Source organism: Coenobita brevimanus, chromosome 24 (genome assembly GCF_032717465.1).
Source record: "Coenobita brevimanus isolate Jiangsu-jjx chromosome 24, ASM3271746v2, whole genome shotgun sequence".
NCBI lineage: Eukaryota > Metazoa > Arthropoda > Malacostraca > Decapoda > Coenobitidae > Coenobita > Coenobita brevimanus.
The window spans coordinates 12,147,846-12,165,086 of NC_136977.1; the positions used below are offsets into that span (position 1 = coordinate 12,147,846).

Below are 17,241 nucleotides of genomic sequence, written 5' to 3' on the forward strand. Positions count from 1 at the left end.
GGGCAACAACCACGACCATGAGGATCCGACGGGCTGTATGGGCACCTTCGTTCGGTCGAAACCGCCTAGTCCGAGGACCACACCACCTCCCCCACCTTCTCCACCACCACATCCACCCTCTTCCTCACCTGCGACGCAGAGCAGGATGAAAACACTGCCACCACTACCTGGCACACCCTCCTCAGAAATCTCCAGCCCATTTACGCCACCCACGATACTCATGGCTACCACCTCCAGTCATGGGGACGTGACTTTTTCCCAGCGGACAGTAGTGAAATACAGCATAGTACCCCTTGGAATGTCCAGCCACGTCCACCAGGAATTCAGCATAGTGCCCCCGTGAACTCCTAGACATCCCCACAAGGACCCCATGGAGGAGCAGCAGCAGCGCACTGAGACTCGGTGCAACAACAGCCTAAGTCAGCCCAGGCCGCACGCTCCTGTGACCCGGAGCCCACCCGCTGTCACCATAGCAGGAATTCTGCACTACCTTTCGGGCGAGCCTCCACCAACCAGCTTAGGGGTGGAGCTGTCTGTCCAGCTCCTGCCAGCACCCCAAAGGAGTCGGCCTGTAGCCACTCCCGCCTTCGTCAGGAGACGGCCGGTAGCCTCTCTGAAGGTGTTGTCTTTCTTGAGATGGCCAGTAGCCGCTCGCCCCTTGCTAAGGAAGCGGCCTGTAGCCGTCCTGAGGGTAACCAGGATACGGCTGGTAGCCACTCCCGCCTTCGTAAGAAGGTGTCCTTCCAGAGACGGCTGGTAGCCGCTCCAAACCTCCTCCTGAAGGAGTCAGGCTGTAGCCTCTCCCGCCTTCGTCAGACGGCCGGTAGCCGCTCCGAAGGTGTTTCCCCTGAGTCAGACTGTAGCCGCTCCGCACCCCTCCTGCAGGAGTTGGCCTGTAGCTGCTCCTGCCTTCGTCAGACAGCTGGTAGCCGCTCCGAAGGTGTTCCCCTTGAGTCAGCCTGTAGCCACTCTCCACCCCTCCTGAAGGAGTCAGCCTGTAGCCGCTCCCGCCTTCGTCAGATGGCCGGTACCCGCTCTGAAGGTGTTCCCCTTGAGTCGGGCTGTAGCCGCTTTCCAACCCTCCTGAAGGAGTCGGCCTGTAGCCTCTCCCGCCTTCGCCAGGCGGCCAGTAGCCACTCCCAAGGTGTTTCCCCTGAGTTGGCCTGTAGCCGCTCCACACCCCTCCTGCAAGAGTTGGCCTATAGCTGCTCTGAAGGTGTTGCCCCTGAGCTGGCTAGTAGCCGCTCTACACCCTTCCTGAAGGAGTCGGCCTGTAGCTGCTCCCGCCTACGTCAGACAGCCGGTAGCCGCTCTGAAGGTGCCCCTGAGTTTGCTGGCAGTTATTCATCCTCTCAGGCCACGACCAGTAGCCGGGCCTTGGCACCTTGTAGTTGCGCCCCTGGGAAGCCACGGCCAGTAGCTGGGCCCCACGGCCGGAAGCAGCGGAGAGCCACTCCGCCGCCCCAGCGTGACATGAGTTCCCCGACCCCCGACGCAGAGGGCGTAGAGGAGTACTGGAGAGGCTCTATAGCTTCCCCCGGCCTCTGCTCTCTACAACTGGCTCTGGAGGAGACCCACCTGACGGACCCCGACGCAGGCCAGTGCTGCAGCCCCTCCCTGTTGGCGCCGGCCAGCTCTGGGGGCCGCAGCCCTCGGGAACCCCAGGCCCTCCCTAGAACGCCCGGGCGGAAACTCCCTACGCCTCGACGGCAGAGGAACTCCACCTCTGTCAGAAGCCTGGACGAGCGATTCAGGCAATTGTTCGGCCCCAGTCCTGAAGGCCACACTCCTGTCCCCAGACCGGAGAGTACGGGCCCCTTCGCCACCTGCAGCCCCGGACGAGAGAAGACGCCCCTGCGCGTAATCCCGTGCTCCCTCGGTACGGCCTCCCCTGGCGGTGCCCCAGCCCCAGCAGAAGTAAAGCCGGGTTGTCTCTTCGCCGCACCCGCCGCCCAGTAACCCATAGGACAGTGACTGTACCAATATTGTGGTGAAACAGTGACGAGGCGGAACAGTGAGTTAATAGTAATAGACCCAGTGTTTTTAAGCAGAATTGGAATAATAAAGGTCTAAAAGTGACAAGGCGGAACAAGGAATTGTTAATCATGAACCTAAGTGCTACTGAGAAAGACCGACACAGTGTAACCATCATACAACAGTAAGAGAAATACCCAAGCCGTGGAGATTGTAATAATAATTAACCAAAAGTCCCTTGCACCTAGAAAATATTAAAGTGAACACGCTACCAGTAAACTCCGCCTCATACTACCATAATTATAATTAGACCCCAGTGCCTTACACCCTCCCCAAGTGAGCATCATCTCTAACCTCTCCACGCGCTTAGAGACCTTGGACTGTACTAATCCAGAATACTCCGCCTCGAGTGTTATTTCACTGTATGCTCTGATAGTATCCTGTGAGATATTAATTACATTATCTAGATATAAGTGTTTATAATCGACCAGAATATTGTGTTTGTAACATCTGCTGTTTTCCCTTGTCAGACTGAGTAATGCACGTGTAAGGTTATTGCCTGGAGTTTTTGTGTCCTGCCTCTCTCTTATTTGTCCTAAGCCCCAGTCTCGAAAGAGAACCCCGCTACACGTTAGGTGTTTGAGGAACAGAAAGCCGAGCCAAAAACACCTAGCATTACAGATATAAACCTGCACAAGGTCAATCTGACTGGAGTGTCTTAATTACCCACTAGACCACCAGGTGCCATAATTTGGTTATATGGTTACCACCCAGCATTGTAAATGGTTTCCTGGTGTACAGGAAACCATTTGGCTTGTCACTCAGTGTAGTCACCCGTAGACAGAAGGAAGAGGAAAGAATGATGTAAAGAAAGACAGAAGTGGAAGGAAGGAAAGAAGGAAGGGAGTTTCATAGCTTGAATAAATTATTTAAAACTCCTTGGTCAATCACTGCTGTTGCCTTTCCCAATTTCTCTTTTCTGAGCTTCTGCCGCCTCTTCTGACATGCTTTTGCACATAAACAATATCTTTATCATATCCATTTCACTATTTTACCCTTCAAAACCTTTAAATTCACCACCGCTGTTGTTTGGGTTGGTCATCATCTTGTGAACGTTTGTTGACCGTATGGAATTTTTAAAGAACATCTATCATATATATATATATATATATATATATATATATATATAGGCACTAAAACCCCTCAAAACATGAAAACAGCACTACAGAGACAACAAAGTCCTGCTACTACTGAAGGTAATTTTGACTATTTTGGCAGGATCTAATGGAGCTTTCATCAACATACGTTTGTACATAGCCTACGTGTGTGTGTGTACGGGAAGGTGTCATCATTACATTACAGCATTTATGTGTTGGCAAGATGTTTAGGGTACATTTGTTACAGGCATAAAAGGAAAACAGTGATTATGGTTGACTGGACAGAAGCAGATAGGTCTATAGTCTTTAATGTGAAGCCTTCTTAGTAGCAAGTAGGCACATCACTGTAATTATACAGTGTACTGTCTCTTCCCCTTGGTGATGACATACTAGAGAATAATAAACTCTTCAGCTGTACTCACTAATTGCAGTAACTATGTATATAAAGCATTTGTCACCATTACAGTAGTGTGACAGGTGACATGTAGTAGTATCATCTGTTGCCACATAATGAATACCTGTGCAAGAAATGAGCTGGCTCTAAGTTTGGTCATTGGACTTCAAAGCTAATCCAAGTCCCCTCCTGACATTGATTCTCGGTGTATTTACAAGAATGGCAGCCTACATTGCACAACAGCTTTGCTGTATACAGGTGGGTCGCTTCATACGAGTATTCGTAATACGAGAATTTGATGCTACGAGCTTAGCATTAATAGGATGTTTCTTGCTATACGAGATCTAATTTACAAGAATCAGTACGGGATGGTATAAGGAAATTCAAAATGTGCGCCACTAGCTGTGAGGCACATGGCCGTGATGTAGGTGCACAGAGGTGAGTTTGTGGGCCATCCTGGGATCCCGTGCACCCCTCCACCTACTCTCCGCAGTCTTTTCTCCCACCCCACGCTCTCTCCTTGTTGTCTTTCTGCGTGTATGCACTATTCTGCTGCTGCCTCTAGGTGTTTAGTCTTGTGTTTGTACTGAACTTGTAAAGAAATCATTACATCATGCCTGTCAAGTGCCTCCAAAGCTCACAGAGTGCTATGAGTGCTCCCCATGTCTCCAGTCTTCAAGGATCTTGCCTCTTTGGCAAATGAAGTGGAGGAGGAGGCCCAGCTTTAGTCACCCTTGCACCACGACTGTTGTCTCTCATGGCTCAGAGAAAGAAAACGAGCCAGCCCAGGTGGTGGTGAAGTTAGAAGATGACGGCTGGACTAAGTGTATTGTACGTTTACGCGTAATTTTCTCTAATTTAGCTTCCATTGCAGTAGATATTCCCTGTATAAGTAGCATGTATACATTTACGTATGTTTTTGGTGTAACCTTAATTCTTGTTAACAGCTGGCTTTAATTGCACAATACAAGTAACTTGGGTGGTCCTCAGGCAGGAACCAAACCTTACTTTTTCTGTATGTTACGGTATGTACAGTACTTCGTTACATGAGTGTTCAGTTTATGAGCAGAGTTGGAGGAACCTAACTGCTTGTATCATCGGGACGACCCTGTATTTATTCATTCATTGTCTAGTCCTTTATTGCCACATCAGGAACACAGGGACCCTGAGGGCACCGGAGTAGTTGATAGTTCCTCAGTGGCACTATATATGTTATTAATAAACTCCAACTATTCCTTGGACTGAAATCCTTATGGGCCAGTTCTGACTGGAGTACCTTAACCCAGCACCATAAATGGTTTCCTCGGCTACAAGAAACCATTTGGCTTGTCACACAGTGTACAATCATCAAAACATAGCACTACATTGAGTGACAGATGGTGAGAACCCCCATCTACCACTTACATTTATTCATAAAGTATTGGAAATAAAATACTGTACAGGACAAAAAAAAAAAAAAAAAAAAAAAATTAGTCCTAATGTGGAGACCATGAGGGTTTAGCTTAGCTGTCAAGTTCATTGGTACTAGTTATTGTGCCTGCCTGAGCTGGATACGAAGTAAACACTTAATCTATGAGCTGGATACGAAGTAAACACTTCATAATCTACTGTAAAGGATTCTATCTATTGCCAGATGCCTCAATCCCGTTTGGGGTGGCCACAAACAAATCGCCTCCAAGTCGCCCTGTCCCCCGCCATTTCACTCCCCTGCTCCCAACTCACACCCCCCCCCTCTCATATACCTCTCCACCCCATCCCTCCATCTCATCCTCAGCCTCCCCCTCCCTCTTCCCCCCTCCACCTCACATACACTCTCTTCGTCAGTCTTTCACCCTCCATCCTCTCCACATGGCCAAACCACCTCAGTGTGTTCCTCATAACGCTTCCTATCACATCCACATCCACACCACAACGCTCCTTTATAAATTATCCTCATTCGTCAGCCTGTCTCTCCATGTGACTCCACAGGCTCCTCTTAAATAACTCATAAAGGATTCAATGAATACAAATATTTGCAAAATGAATGTTAACTCCTTTATACAACTTATTACAAATACAATTACAATAATATCCAGATTGGATGATATAACACTTTTACATTTCACATCATACTGTGTGCTAACACTTGGGGTCAGGGGAGGACTGCTGTGGCTTGACTGTAACCTGACACATGGTGGTAAGGGAGGGAGAGGACAGGAGAGTGTACAATAGAGTAGTCTGCCCTGGACTAGCTTGAAGTGGGATTTAAAAGTTTCTTTATGCACCCAGTAATGGTATCAGTCACATAGTACTTTTTATTTATCATTACTTGGTTGCTATAACTTTTATAACCTGTATAGAAGGGTTCATTATCATTACAATTTATCCTCTGTTAATATCATCTGCCTATAAAGGAACATTAATTGAACTCATGATTTGGTATTGCTATTTAAAGGGAATAAAAGTACAGTATGGTAATGGTACACAACTTAGCTTTTTACATCTGTCATATCAAGGAGAAAGCTTTTTCAGGAACATACTTTTCATCTCAAAGTACAGGACAGTGTCTGATACATGAAAATTTCATCCCATTTCATGGCACTAACAAATTCTCAGAAAACAGTAGCTTCCATAACAAATACACCCAGGTCATAATTACTGTATATTATCCATTTACAGTGCAAGTCAATCTAAAATTAAAATGATCACACAATTGTAAAATTTGTAACAATATGTACTTCACTATTCATTTTATGTACATGTAAGATAAAGCTATAGGGATCTAGCATACTGGATAAATCATAAAAAGCAAAGTTCTATTGAGGCAGGCAATTGCATGAAGTGGTAAAAAGGAAAATAGGAATATTTGGATGTACCTGTAATTTTAGCAGGGTTCTTTTACCAGAGCTTGTATAACAGATGAGAATGGTACATATAGAGGCTGAGTTAAAAATCACTGGGTCTGAAGATTTCTGAAGTTATATTATTGCATGCTTCTTCAGTATCAAAATATTCATATGTATATATGTATATGTATGTTTTATATACATGAATACATATATTAAATAACCTTTTCTCAATAAGTGTTTAATATGTCACTTTCCTTCTGCACCAGGCAGAAAGATTGGCACTTGTAACACAAGGAGGGGGACACTAAACATCAATATACAGTACTGCATAATTAAAATTCAACTACCAGAGCTGTAAACTCAATATCAACAGGTTACATTTATTTATTATTACCACAACTGCCTATTTAATTTTTTAATTTTCATACTACTGTATAAATTTCAAACTATAGTCAGCTTGACTAATTTAAACCGTGAGCTGGTTGTCATGCCCTAATCTGTTTATTATAGACATAAACATATGGAGTGTCCTTGGACTTTCTCTATACAGTATTTCAGATAATGTATGAGGTCACTTTCACTTAAAAATGTTCTAAAATACATCCTCAATTTGCATCAGTTATGAAATTTACTAGGCAGCTACTAGAAATAAATTTTGTAGCAAGAAAGAGCCCTTTTCCACCTGCAATTAAACTCTTCAGCATTTTTATATATATCATTAAAATCAAATACAACATGGCAATAGTCAATCCCCATAACTCCCTTTAAGCTATTAGAACCTGCAGCTAGGTTACTGTAGTCCAGTATATTGATAGGCTGCTGACCAGCCTACACCGCTATAATGAAGTACCGTACCGGGTACCTGTATTCAGATAAGACTTTTTATCTGCCATACCTTGAATGAGAGATGGATCATAATTTACTTAAGTGAAGGAAGAGTGAGTTCATCCCAACTCCTTCATATGGTTAGACTAAATTTTTTTTTACTTTGCTTTTCATTAAAAAAAAAAGCAACTATACAACATGCATAATAATCAGCATACTGCATATTTTCAGGCATCCTCTATTTCTATAACCTTTGTTAATGGACCAGATGTTCAATGAACATTTTTCTCCTTTGAATGACCTTATACATATCCTAAAACACTGACTAAATCCTGAGACATCCTATTATTACAATTCATCCAAGACTTGAACAAAAATGTACACGTTTAATTATTGTTTTGGTTGCACACTTAGGAAGTTTAAACATGCGTGCAAACTTCAAGGCTTCAACACTTTTTTTCTTGTTACAAAACCACAAATCTTTGCTTACCAAAGGTAACAACAATTGCAGGGGATTAAACGTAGGCACTTCATGGAGGGACTTGATTTCTACAGGTAAGGAAGACAAACATCTGTGAGGTAATTTAAACATGCCAAGACATCAACTCTTCTTGACATAGCACTTCTGAGTCACTCCTGTAAGGCAGTTTAATTAAAGCACTGAATATTCCTGATCTCTCTCGAGCTATATAGTTCTATTTTCACATTCCATCACTTTGTTTCAAGCATCACAGGAGCACTGAAAGCTTGGTATGGGTGTACAAAGAATACAAATATCCTAAGCACCAAGGTAGCACATCACAGAGCCTTTAGATAGTGTCACAGGCTGCCAAGCACTTCACCAGTCATATTCTTATGCATAAGGTTATTTGGCATCAACATCTGCATACATCATGCTCAGTACTGTACAATATGCTTTGCAATTCATTGTCAACAAACACTTAAACACTTGGAGTCTTGAGGGTAAAGTACTGAAAAACTGACAATAAATACATGGTGTAACCATGCACCAAGTTCTTTCTGGTGCAGTTCACCGATGGGGTACGTCTTTGGTTAAGGGTTTCAGTCACGCACGAACACTAAAACTTAAGTATATATTTGCCATGCCACTCGGTAACATTCTCTCTTGGATCTGTACACCCACAAGTTACATGGCTTGCATATGCTTCCAGGATCAGAGGGAATGAATTTGTTGAGAGTGTTCTGTAGAGGATCTGTACAGTCTGTACAAGTATCATATATTTTGTAGTAACTTTCAGGGACGAGCTGTTTCACAGTATTATGTGAGCTTTCACCCGAATCAGTTATGGCATAATGAAAATTATAGAACAACAGTATTTTTTATGTCAATCAGTTACAGGAACATATTATCTCAACATGCTGCTGCCAGGACTGAAGATATTAAAATTACAATAATTTTCTAAAGTAGGCAATATGCAATAATATACATAAAAGCATACATTATTCATCTTTACTACTGAAAACATAATTGCTGGCTATAATTTATTAAAAAAAAAAAAAAAAAAAAAAAGTTTAAAACCAGGCTAGCATAGACCTCTTGAGCATGAACTGCAATTAGATTGTAAATATGATAAATAATATATGGATTTTAAATTTATATCATTTACAACAAATGACACAAACAACCATAATTATCACACTACAAAATCTGGAATATCATTAATCTTTAAAAAACTCAGATGCCTGTTCCCCTGCCAGTACCTGTTCTCTACAACACCATACACATGGCAGTTTTTAAAAGTACAGTATATAAAACTCTCTTGGCCACTCATCCTGCAATTTTATTGCTTTATTTAGTAGTTTATCTGTACTTTAATTACATTATGCTACAGGGTCATGTATGTAATTCTTTTTCAGCTTAAGTAATTTAAATTCAGCATCATGAGTTTTATGTTGCAAATGTGTAAAAGCTATAGAAAGAACATATAAAGGGCCTGGAATCATGGCCAATGCTAGGACAGCTCAGGCAGGGGATCTGGCAGGCAGGACTCAAGCAGGGCTTGGGCTGGGAGCAGGGTAGAGCTAGGGAGTGTCGGTTGGGTTAGAACAGACTGGGCAAGGTCAGTATTGGTAGTCATCAGAATCAGCATAATCTGGGTACTCGTCGTCCACATCCATGGGGTCAGCAGCCAGGTTGGTGACTGTGGCAGAGAGTGGCGAGTGTTTGCTCAAGCCACCTCCACTACCACCCCCTCCACCTCGCCCATCCAGTGCATCCTCACAACCCATTGACAGTTCATCCTCATCACCATAGAACCTGGATAAAGAAGTGAAGTATTATTAAAGGAAGCTTGGATATACATCATATACAGTATATAATAATGTTGCAGTGTTCTAGTGTTACATGACTATCACAAACAATACTCGGCCTCTACTGTACTCATCTCTGATAATCCATGATAAGTAACAAGTTTTTGTTTCTTGATAATCCATGATAAATAATAAGTTTCTGTTTCCAAAAATCCATGTTTTCTTGGAAACCCTGTGAGGCAAACATAGGAATACAGTTGGTCAATTTCTGTTCATGCTGTTGAAGTTATGGCTTAAGGCTCCTCTGGATGTGAATCTGTTAGACTGCAGGAATATTGCCACTTCAGCTGGGCACCCCCAGAGATCTTACAGTGAGGTTATGATGAAGGTCTGTGTTTTGGGAAAGTGAGGTGCAATAAATCAGTAACTGTGCTGCAGTGTGTGGGGCAACATTATAGTGAGAAAAGAGTGAACTATTTGAGTTATATTTTGTATTTGTACTGTAATACTGAAAAACACAGGGGTGACTGCCACCTTGTTGTCTGGTGGCCTTCTATTGGTTGAATGTCAACTGAGGGGTCCAAAGATGATGCCGTTTTGTTGAAAGTTTTGGATGGCTGTGGTGGCTATGTGTTTGTATATACTGCATCTGTGTAGCACAGTACTTCGTGGAGGAGGTAAAGGATGTTTTTTTGAGCCATTTCTTATCATCTGCCTTCAATCTTTCACTGAATTACATCATCCAGACTGGGGATCTCAGTGGATTGTCTGCCAACAGTTCCAACGGCTAATTTTGAGCCAGGACCATAGCATAATGCCTGAATAAATTCACTGGAAACAGCATGCCCAGTCAAGTCCTGTAGGCACAGAGTCAAGGTCCAATTAGGATGGAGAAATAGATGAAGGGCAGAAGGAGTATTTGTAAGGAGAGTGGAAAGGTTACAAGAGGATGAGAAAAAGGCAGATTCTAAGAGAGAAGTGGAGGAATGATTGGGCAAATATGAATTGGAGCAGATGGGGGACATGGAAGGTGTGTGCAGGATATTTACAGAAAAAATATGTGCAGCATGTGATGTGGTGTGTGGGATGAAGAGAAGACGGAGGGGTGTGCAAGGAACAGCGTGGTGGAATGAAGAGGTGAGACAGGCTGTGGTACAAAAGAAGAAAGCATACAATGAATGGATGAGAAATAGGGGCGTGGAAGAAGTTGAGAGGCGGAAGAAAGAGTTATATGTAGAAAGAAAGAGAGAGGTGAAAAGGTTAGTAAGAGAGAGTAAGAAGAGAGCGGATGAGGAATTTGGAAGGAACTTGAGTGTAAAGTGGAGGGACTGTAAGAAAATGTTCTGGAAAGAGGTGAAAAGAGTAAGACAGGGTGGAAATGAAGTTAGCAGGGAAGTGAAAGATAAAAATGGTAGATTACTAGTGAAGAAGGGAGAAAAAGTGAGCAGATGGAGAGAACACTTTAAGGAATTGTTGAACATAGAGGATGGAAGTAATGCGAGTATAAGTGGCCAGGGAATGGCTAGGAGAAAGAGGGAGGTGAGAAGACAGGAAGAGATCAGTAGGATAGAAGTTGTGGAAACAATGAAGAAGGTAAAACTGGGGAAGGCCCCAGGAATTGATGGAGTGTGTGGTGAAATGCTGAAGTATGGGGGAGAGACAGTAGTAGAATGGATGTGGAAAATGTGCAGATTGGCCAGGGAGGAAGGTAGAGTCCTGGAGGATTGGAAGTCAGGTATAATTATTCCCTTGTACAAAGGAAAAGGGGAAAAAGAAGTGTGTGGTAATCATAGGAGCATCTGTCTTCTTAGTATAATGGGAAAGGTGTATGGCAGGATACTTATTGACAGAGTTAGAGAAAGAACAGGATTTAGTTGGAGAAGAACAGGGAGGCTTTAGGAAGGGAAGAGGTTGTGTAGATCAGATATTCATTCTTAGATCTTTAGTGGAAAAGTTTCTAGAGTAGAGAAAGAAGTTGTATGCGGCTTTCATGGATTTGGTGAAAGCATATGACAGGGTGGATAGATAAGGATTGTGGAAAGTATTAACAATATATGGAGTAGATGGGAAGTTGTTGAATGCTGTGAAGTGTATGTATGATGGTGCTAAGGCTGCAGTGCGTGTGGATGGTGAACTGAGTGAATTTTTCTCTTTGAAAGTTGGGTTGAAACAAGGATGTGTCATGTCTCCATGGTTATTCAATCTGCACATAGATGGGGTAATAAAAGAGGTACAAGGTAGGGTAGTGGATGTTGGAGTGGTCCTCGTGAGAGAGGGTAGTGTTTGGAAACTCCCTGTACTGTTGTTTGCAGATGATATTGTGTTGTTGAATGAAGACGAAGGAGAGCTGCAAGGCTTGGTGGATGAGTTTGGGAGTGTGTGTAAGAAACGGAATCTAAAGGTGAATGTAGGGAAGAGTAAAGTGATGGTCTCTGAGAGAGGTGAAGTCAGTGAATGTATAGCGAGGTTGGATGGTGAGGAATTGGAAAATGTGAGTACGTTTAAGTACTTGGGTAGTGTGATGAGTAAGGATGGAGGTTTGGAGGGTGAAGTGCTTGAATGGGTACAGCAGGGAAGAAAGGTTGCTGGTTCCTTGAAAGCAGTGATAAGAAGCAGGGAAGTGAGCATGGAAATGAAAAAGTTACTACATGACAGTATTGTGACACCTATTATAACGTATGGAAGTGAAGCGTGGACGTTGCTGGTAGGACACAAGTCGAGTGAGAGCAGTGAAAAGGAGTTATTTAAGAGGAGCATGTGGAGTCGCATGGAGAGACAGGCTGACAAATGAGGATATAAAGGAGTGTTGTGGTGTGGATGTGGATGTGATAGGAAGCATTAGGAGGAATACACTGAGGTGGTTTGGCCATGTGGAAAGGATGGAAGGTGAAAGACTGACGAAGAGAGTGTATGTGAGTGAGGTGGAGGGGGGAAGAGGGAGGGGGAGGCCGAGGATGAGATGAAGGGATGGGGTGGAGAGGTATATGAGAGAGGGGGGTGTGAGTTGGGAGCAGGGCAGTGAAATGGTGGGGGACAGGGCGACGTGGAGGCGATTTGTTTGTGGCCACCCTGAATGGGATTGAGGCGTCTGGCAATAGATAGATAAATAAATTAAAAATTTACTTTGAATTTACTGAATCCTTCCACCTCAACTGGTCAATGCCAAATCCAATGCAATTCTTAGTGCCTTGATCTAAATTTTCTAGATTCCCTGGAAGCAGACCAACAGTATTCCCACGAGAACTTTGCAGCGCATTTATGTAATAAAAAATTCTGGTCAGATAACTGAAATCTAGGATCACTATTAAACTGTACTGGAAAAAAAAAAAAAAATATTCATCAGAAGTACTTCACTGCAAAAAGATAAATTCAACTGAAAACAATTAATGTAACAAATTGTAAAATTCTAATACATACAACATTCAACAAACAACACGGCACAAACAACACTACTGCAAAGTACTGAAATCACAACCTGTTTTGTGATATAACCAGAATATGAAAAACAATGGGTGAGTAAGTGCAACTAACACATTTTAGAATAAAAAGAGGACTGAACTGTAATAACAAAGCTCACACTAACCACTACTTTACAAGCTTTCAAAACTACTAAAGATAATCATTAACTTAGGAAGTAGTTTAGAAATCAGTGTAATAGATGCACATCCTAAAACACACAAGGTCTGGCATTATGTTAATACAACAGGGATAATGGTACACCTAATTATAGAATATCAGCTACACCAAGATCATAATTAAGTCACAGTAATTTTAACCACTGTAATTGAATGGGTAAGACTGAAGGCTGGACTACAAATGTGGGCGATTGTGTGCGTGTATGTGCCAGTGAAAGATCGTGCAAGCAGAGTGAGAGAAGAGTTCTGGACAAATGTGGAAGTGTGCATGGAAAAGTCTGAAAGGAATGACAGTGTTTTTGATTGGAGATATGAATGGAAAAGTAGAGAATGTGAAGGTGGATGGAGTAGTTGGTGAGTGGGGTGTGCCTGCAGAGATGAATGAGAATGGCAGTGCTTTAGTGGATATTTGTGCTGGGAGGGGGTTGGTGATAGCCAATACCCTCTTCAGGCACAAAATGATCCACAGGTATTACATGGCAAGTGATAAGAAGGGTGGATGGTGAACTGAATGAACGGAGGGCAATGATTAATTATGTATGTGTGGATGACAGGATGAGATGGTGTATAATGGATGCAAGAGCATATAGAGGTTGGGGTAGTGGACTTTCTGACCACCACCAAGTGGTGGTCAGAATCAGTGTCCAAACGAGATGGAAAAATAGAAGAAGAGAAAGACAGGAGGAAGTAGCTCATACAAGGAAGGTGGAAAGGTTACATGAAGATGAAAAAAGAGCAGCATATAAGAGGGAAGTGGAGGAGTGACTGGAGAAATATGGATTGGAGCAGATGGGGGATGTGGAACGTGTGTGCAAGATATTCACTGAAGAAATCTGTGCAGTGTGTAGGGTGAAGAGAAGATGAAGGGGTGCAGGGAACAGCATGGTGGAATGAAGAGGCGAGACAGGCTGTGGCACAAAAGAAGAAAGCATATAATGAGTGGATGAGAAATGGGCGTCGAAGAAGTTGAGAGATGGAAGAGAGAGTAGTATGTAGAGAGGAAGTGAGAAACGAAAAGATTATTAAGATAGAGTAGGAAGAGAGTGGATGAGGAATTTGGAAGGAATTTGTGTGTAAAGTGGAGGGAATGTAAGAAAATATTCTGGAAAGAGGTAAAGAGAGTTAGGCAGGGTGTCAAAGAAGTTAGCTGGGGAGTGAAAGATAAAAATGGTAGATTACTAGTGGAGAAGGGAGAAAAAATGAGTAGATGGAAAGAACAATTTAACGAATTGTTGAACATAGCGAATGAAAGTAATGTGAGTATAAGTGGCTGGGGAATGGCTGGGAGACAGAAAGAGAGGAAGAAATCAGTAGGATGAAAGTTGTGGAAGCGATGAAGAAAGTTAAAATGGGGAAAGCCCCATGAATTGATGGAGTGTGTGGTGAAATGCTGAAGCATGGGGGAGAGATAGTAGTAGAATGGATGTGGAAGATGTGCAGATTGGCCTGGGAGGAAGGTACAGTCCCGAAGGATTGGAAGTCGGGTATAATTATTCCCCTGTACAAAGGAAGTGGCGAAAAAGAAGTATGAGGTAATCACAGGGGCATTTGTCTTTTAGTGTACTGTAATAGGAAAAGTATATGGTAGGATACTTATCGACAGAGTTAGGGATATAACACAGGATTTAGTTGGAGAAAAACAGGGAGGCTTTAGGAAGGGAAGAGGTTGTGTAGATCAGCTATTACTTCTTAGATCTTTAGTGGAAAAGTTTTTAGAGAAGGGAAAGAAGTTGTATGCGGCCTTCATGGATTTGGAGAAAGCATATGACAGGGTGGATAGACAAGGATTGTGGAAAGTGTTAAGAATATATGGTGTAGATGGGTAGTTGATGAATGCCGTGAAGAGCATGTATAAGGGTGCTAAGGCTGAAGTGTGTATGGATAGTGAACTGAGTGAATTATTCTATTTGAAGGTTAGATTGAAACAGGGATGTGTCATGTCTCCATTATTGTTCAATCTGTTTATGGATGGGGTTATAAAAGAGATACAAGGTAGGGCAGTGGATGTTGAAGCAGCCCTAATGAGAGAGGGCAGTGTTTGGAACCTCCCTGTACTGTTGTTTGCAGATGATACTGTGTTGTTAAGTGAAGACGAAGGGGAGCTGCAAGGCTTGGTGGATGAGTTTGGAAGAGTATGTAAGAAACAGAATCTAAAGGTGAATGTAGGGAAGAGTAAAGTCATGGTCTTCGAGAGAGGTGAAGTCAGTGAATGTACAGTGAGGTTGGATGAGGAGGAAATAGAAAATATGAGTGCGTTTAAGTACTTGGGTAGTGTGATGGGTAAGGATGGAAGTTTAGAGGGTGAAGTGCTTGAAAGGATGCAACAAGGAAGAAAGGTTGCTGGTTCCTTGAAAGCAGTGATAGAAGCAGGGAAGTGAGCATGAGCATGGAAGTGAAAAAGTTACTACATGATACTATTGTGATACCAACTCTAATGTATGGAAAGGAAGCTTGGACCTTGTTGGAGGGACAGAAGTCAAGAGTGAGAGCTGTGGAAATGAGTTATTTGAAAGGAGTATGTGGAGTCATATGGAGAGACAGACTGACAAATGAGGAAGTGAAGGATCGTTGTGGTGTGGATGTGAAGGTGATAGGAAGCGTTAGGAGAAACACACTGAGGTGGTTTGGCCATGTGGAGAGGATGGAGATTGAGAGACTAATGAGGAGAGTGTATGTGAGTGAGGTGGAGGGGGGGAGGCCAAGGATGAGATGGAGGGATGGAGTGGAGAGGTATATGAGAGGGGGGCGTGAGCTGGGAGCAGGCCAGTGAAATGACGGGGGACAGGGCGACATGGAGGCGACTTGTTTGTGGCCACCCCTTACGGGATTAAGGCATCTGGCAATACATAGATAGATAGAATTTTAACCAGCATTTTAGAAAGCACACTGTGATGATATGGTGATTATTTCTATTGTAAGAATGACTTCCAGCACAATAACAAATCAGTCTGCTGTAATATGCTAGCACAATCTAACCTGTGTGAAGTGGGAATGGCATTAGCAACAAACATAGATAGGAGTGATTCCTCACTGGTGTGAACTGAATTTGGATGCTTGACCAAACACAAATTACAGTATCAGTGGTTCCAACTTCTTATGAACTCTAAATCCACCACAGATGATTATGGCTAGAGCTAAAAGGTTAACTAACAAAAAATAATAGTGGGCTACTACAACTCAGTAGAATGATAACATGTCTGGGTCTGAGTACCATTTACAAATAAAGAAAACTTTTAAGTCAGGATGAAAACCTGTATCTAATTTTACAAAATTCCACTCAATTGATGTAGTGCTGCCTTGGGTGTCTGCCCTTTCCTCTCTTCCTTCCTTCCTCTTCTTTCTTTCTTTCTTTCCTCTTCCTTCTGCCTGTGGGTGACTTTACACTCCCTCTTCTGTCTCTCTTCCATCTGCCTATGGGTACTATAACCTGAGTGACAAGCCAAATGGTTTCCTGTACACCAGGAAACCATTTACTATGCTGGGTGGTAACCATATACTGTAACCAAATTATGATGCCTGGTATTTTAGTGGGTAATTAAGACACTCCAATCGGAATGAGCCTCTGTAGGTCTATATCGAAGGGGTGGTTGGGCTTTACTGCTCACGTACTGCCACTCAGGGAGGAGACAGGTCACTCTCATCTTAATTGTCAGGACCAACTTGCCTAGCTCCGGTCTCCTATGCTCCTCATGAGGCAACATAGGAATGGATGATGGGTGGATGGATGAACAAAATTTCCAATCTTGGGACACTGACAATATTCTTCTCAGCAACAATATGTTCAGTATTAGCACTGTATTGTTTCTCTACATTGTAGGTATGAAGCAGGAAATGTAGAAGTGCTTAAAATAAAAGGCAAAATTGCTTTTCTTGAAGTGACCACTGCTTCTTCAGGTAATCAGAACAGAGAACTGACATTTAATGCAACTTAACATTTGAAGTTTTGGTGCATTTAGATATCTGACGTAAACTTGCTGGTTCCATTTTTAGGGTACTACCATAATTTATCAATGGTTCAAGTCTACTATGTGGTCTGAATGAACATTGGTCTGCATCATTTGTTGTGCCATCTTACCTATGATTTAGTTTTAATTTTGAGTTAACTTGGTTTGAGTGGCTCACACCAAGAACTTGCAAAATCATGTGGTGCATGTCTT

General features: G+C 42.8%; 1 protein-coding gene across 1 annotated transcript in view; it reads right to left on the reverse strand.

The window, feature by feature from the left end:
* Window positions 1-5,545: 5,545 nt before the first annotated feature.
* The window catches only part of LOC145393489 (uncharacterized), a 434,047-nt gene continuing 422,351 nt past the window's right edge, over window positions 5,546-17,241 (reverse strand). Inside the window, exon 14 of the mRNA XM_080267608.1 lies at window positions 5,546-9,456. Coding sequence (XP_080123734.1) covers window positions 9,261-9,456 — 196 coding nt within the window. The 3' untranslated portion in view covers window positions 5,546-9,260. The remainder of the gene's footprint in view (window positions 9,457-17,241) is intronic.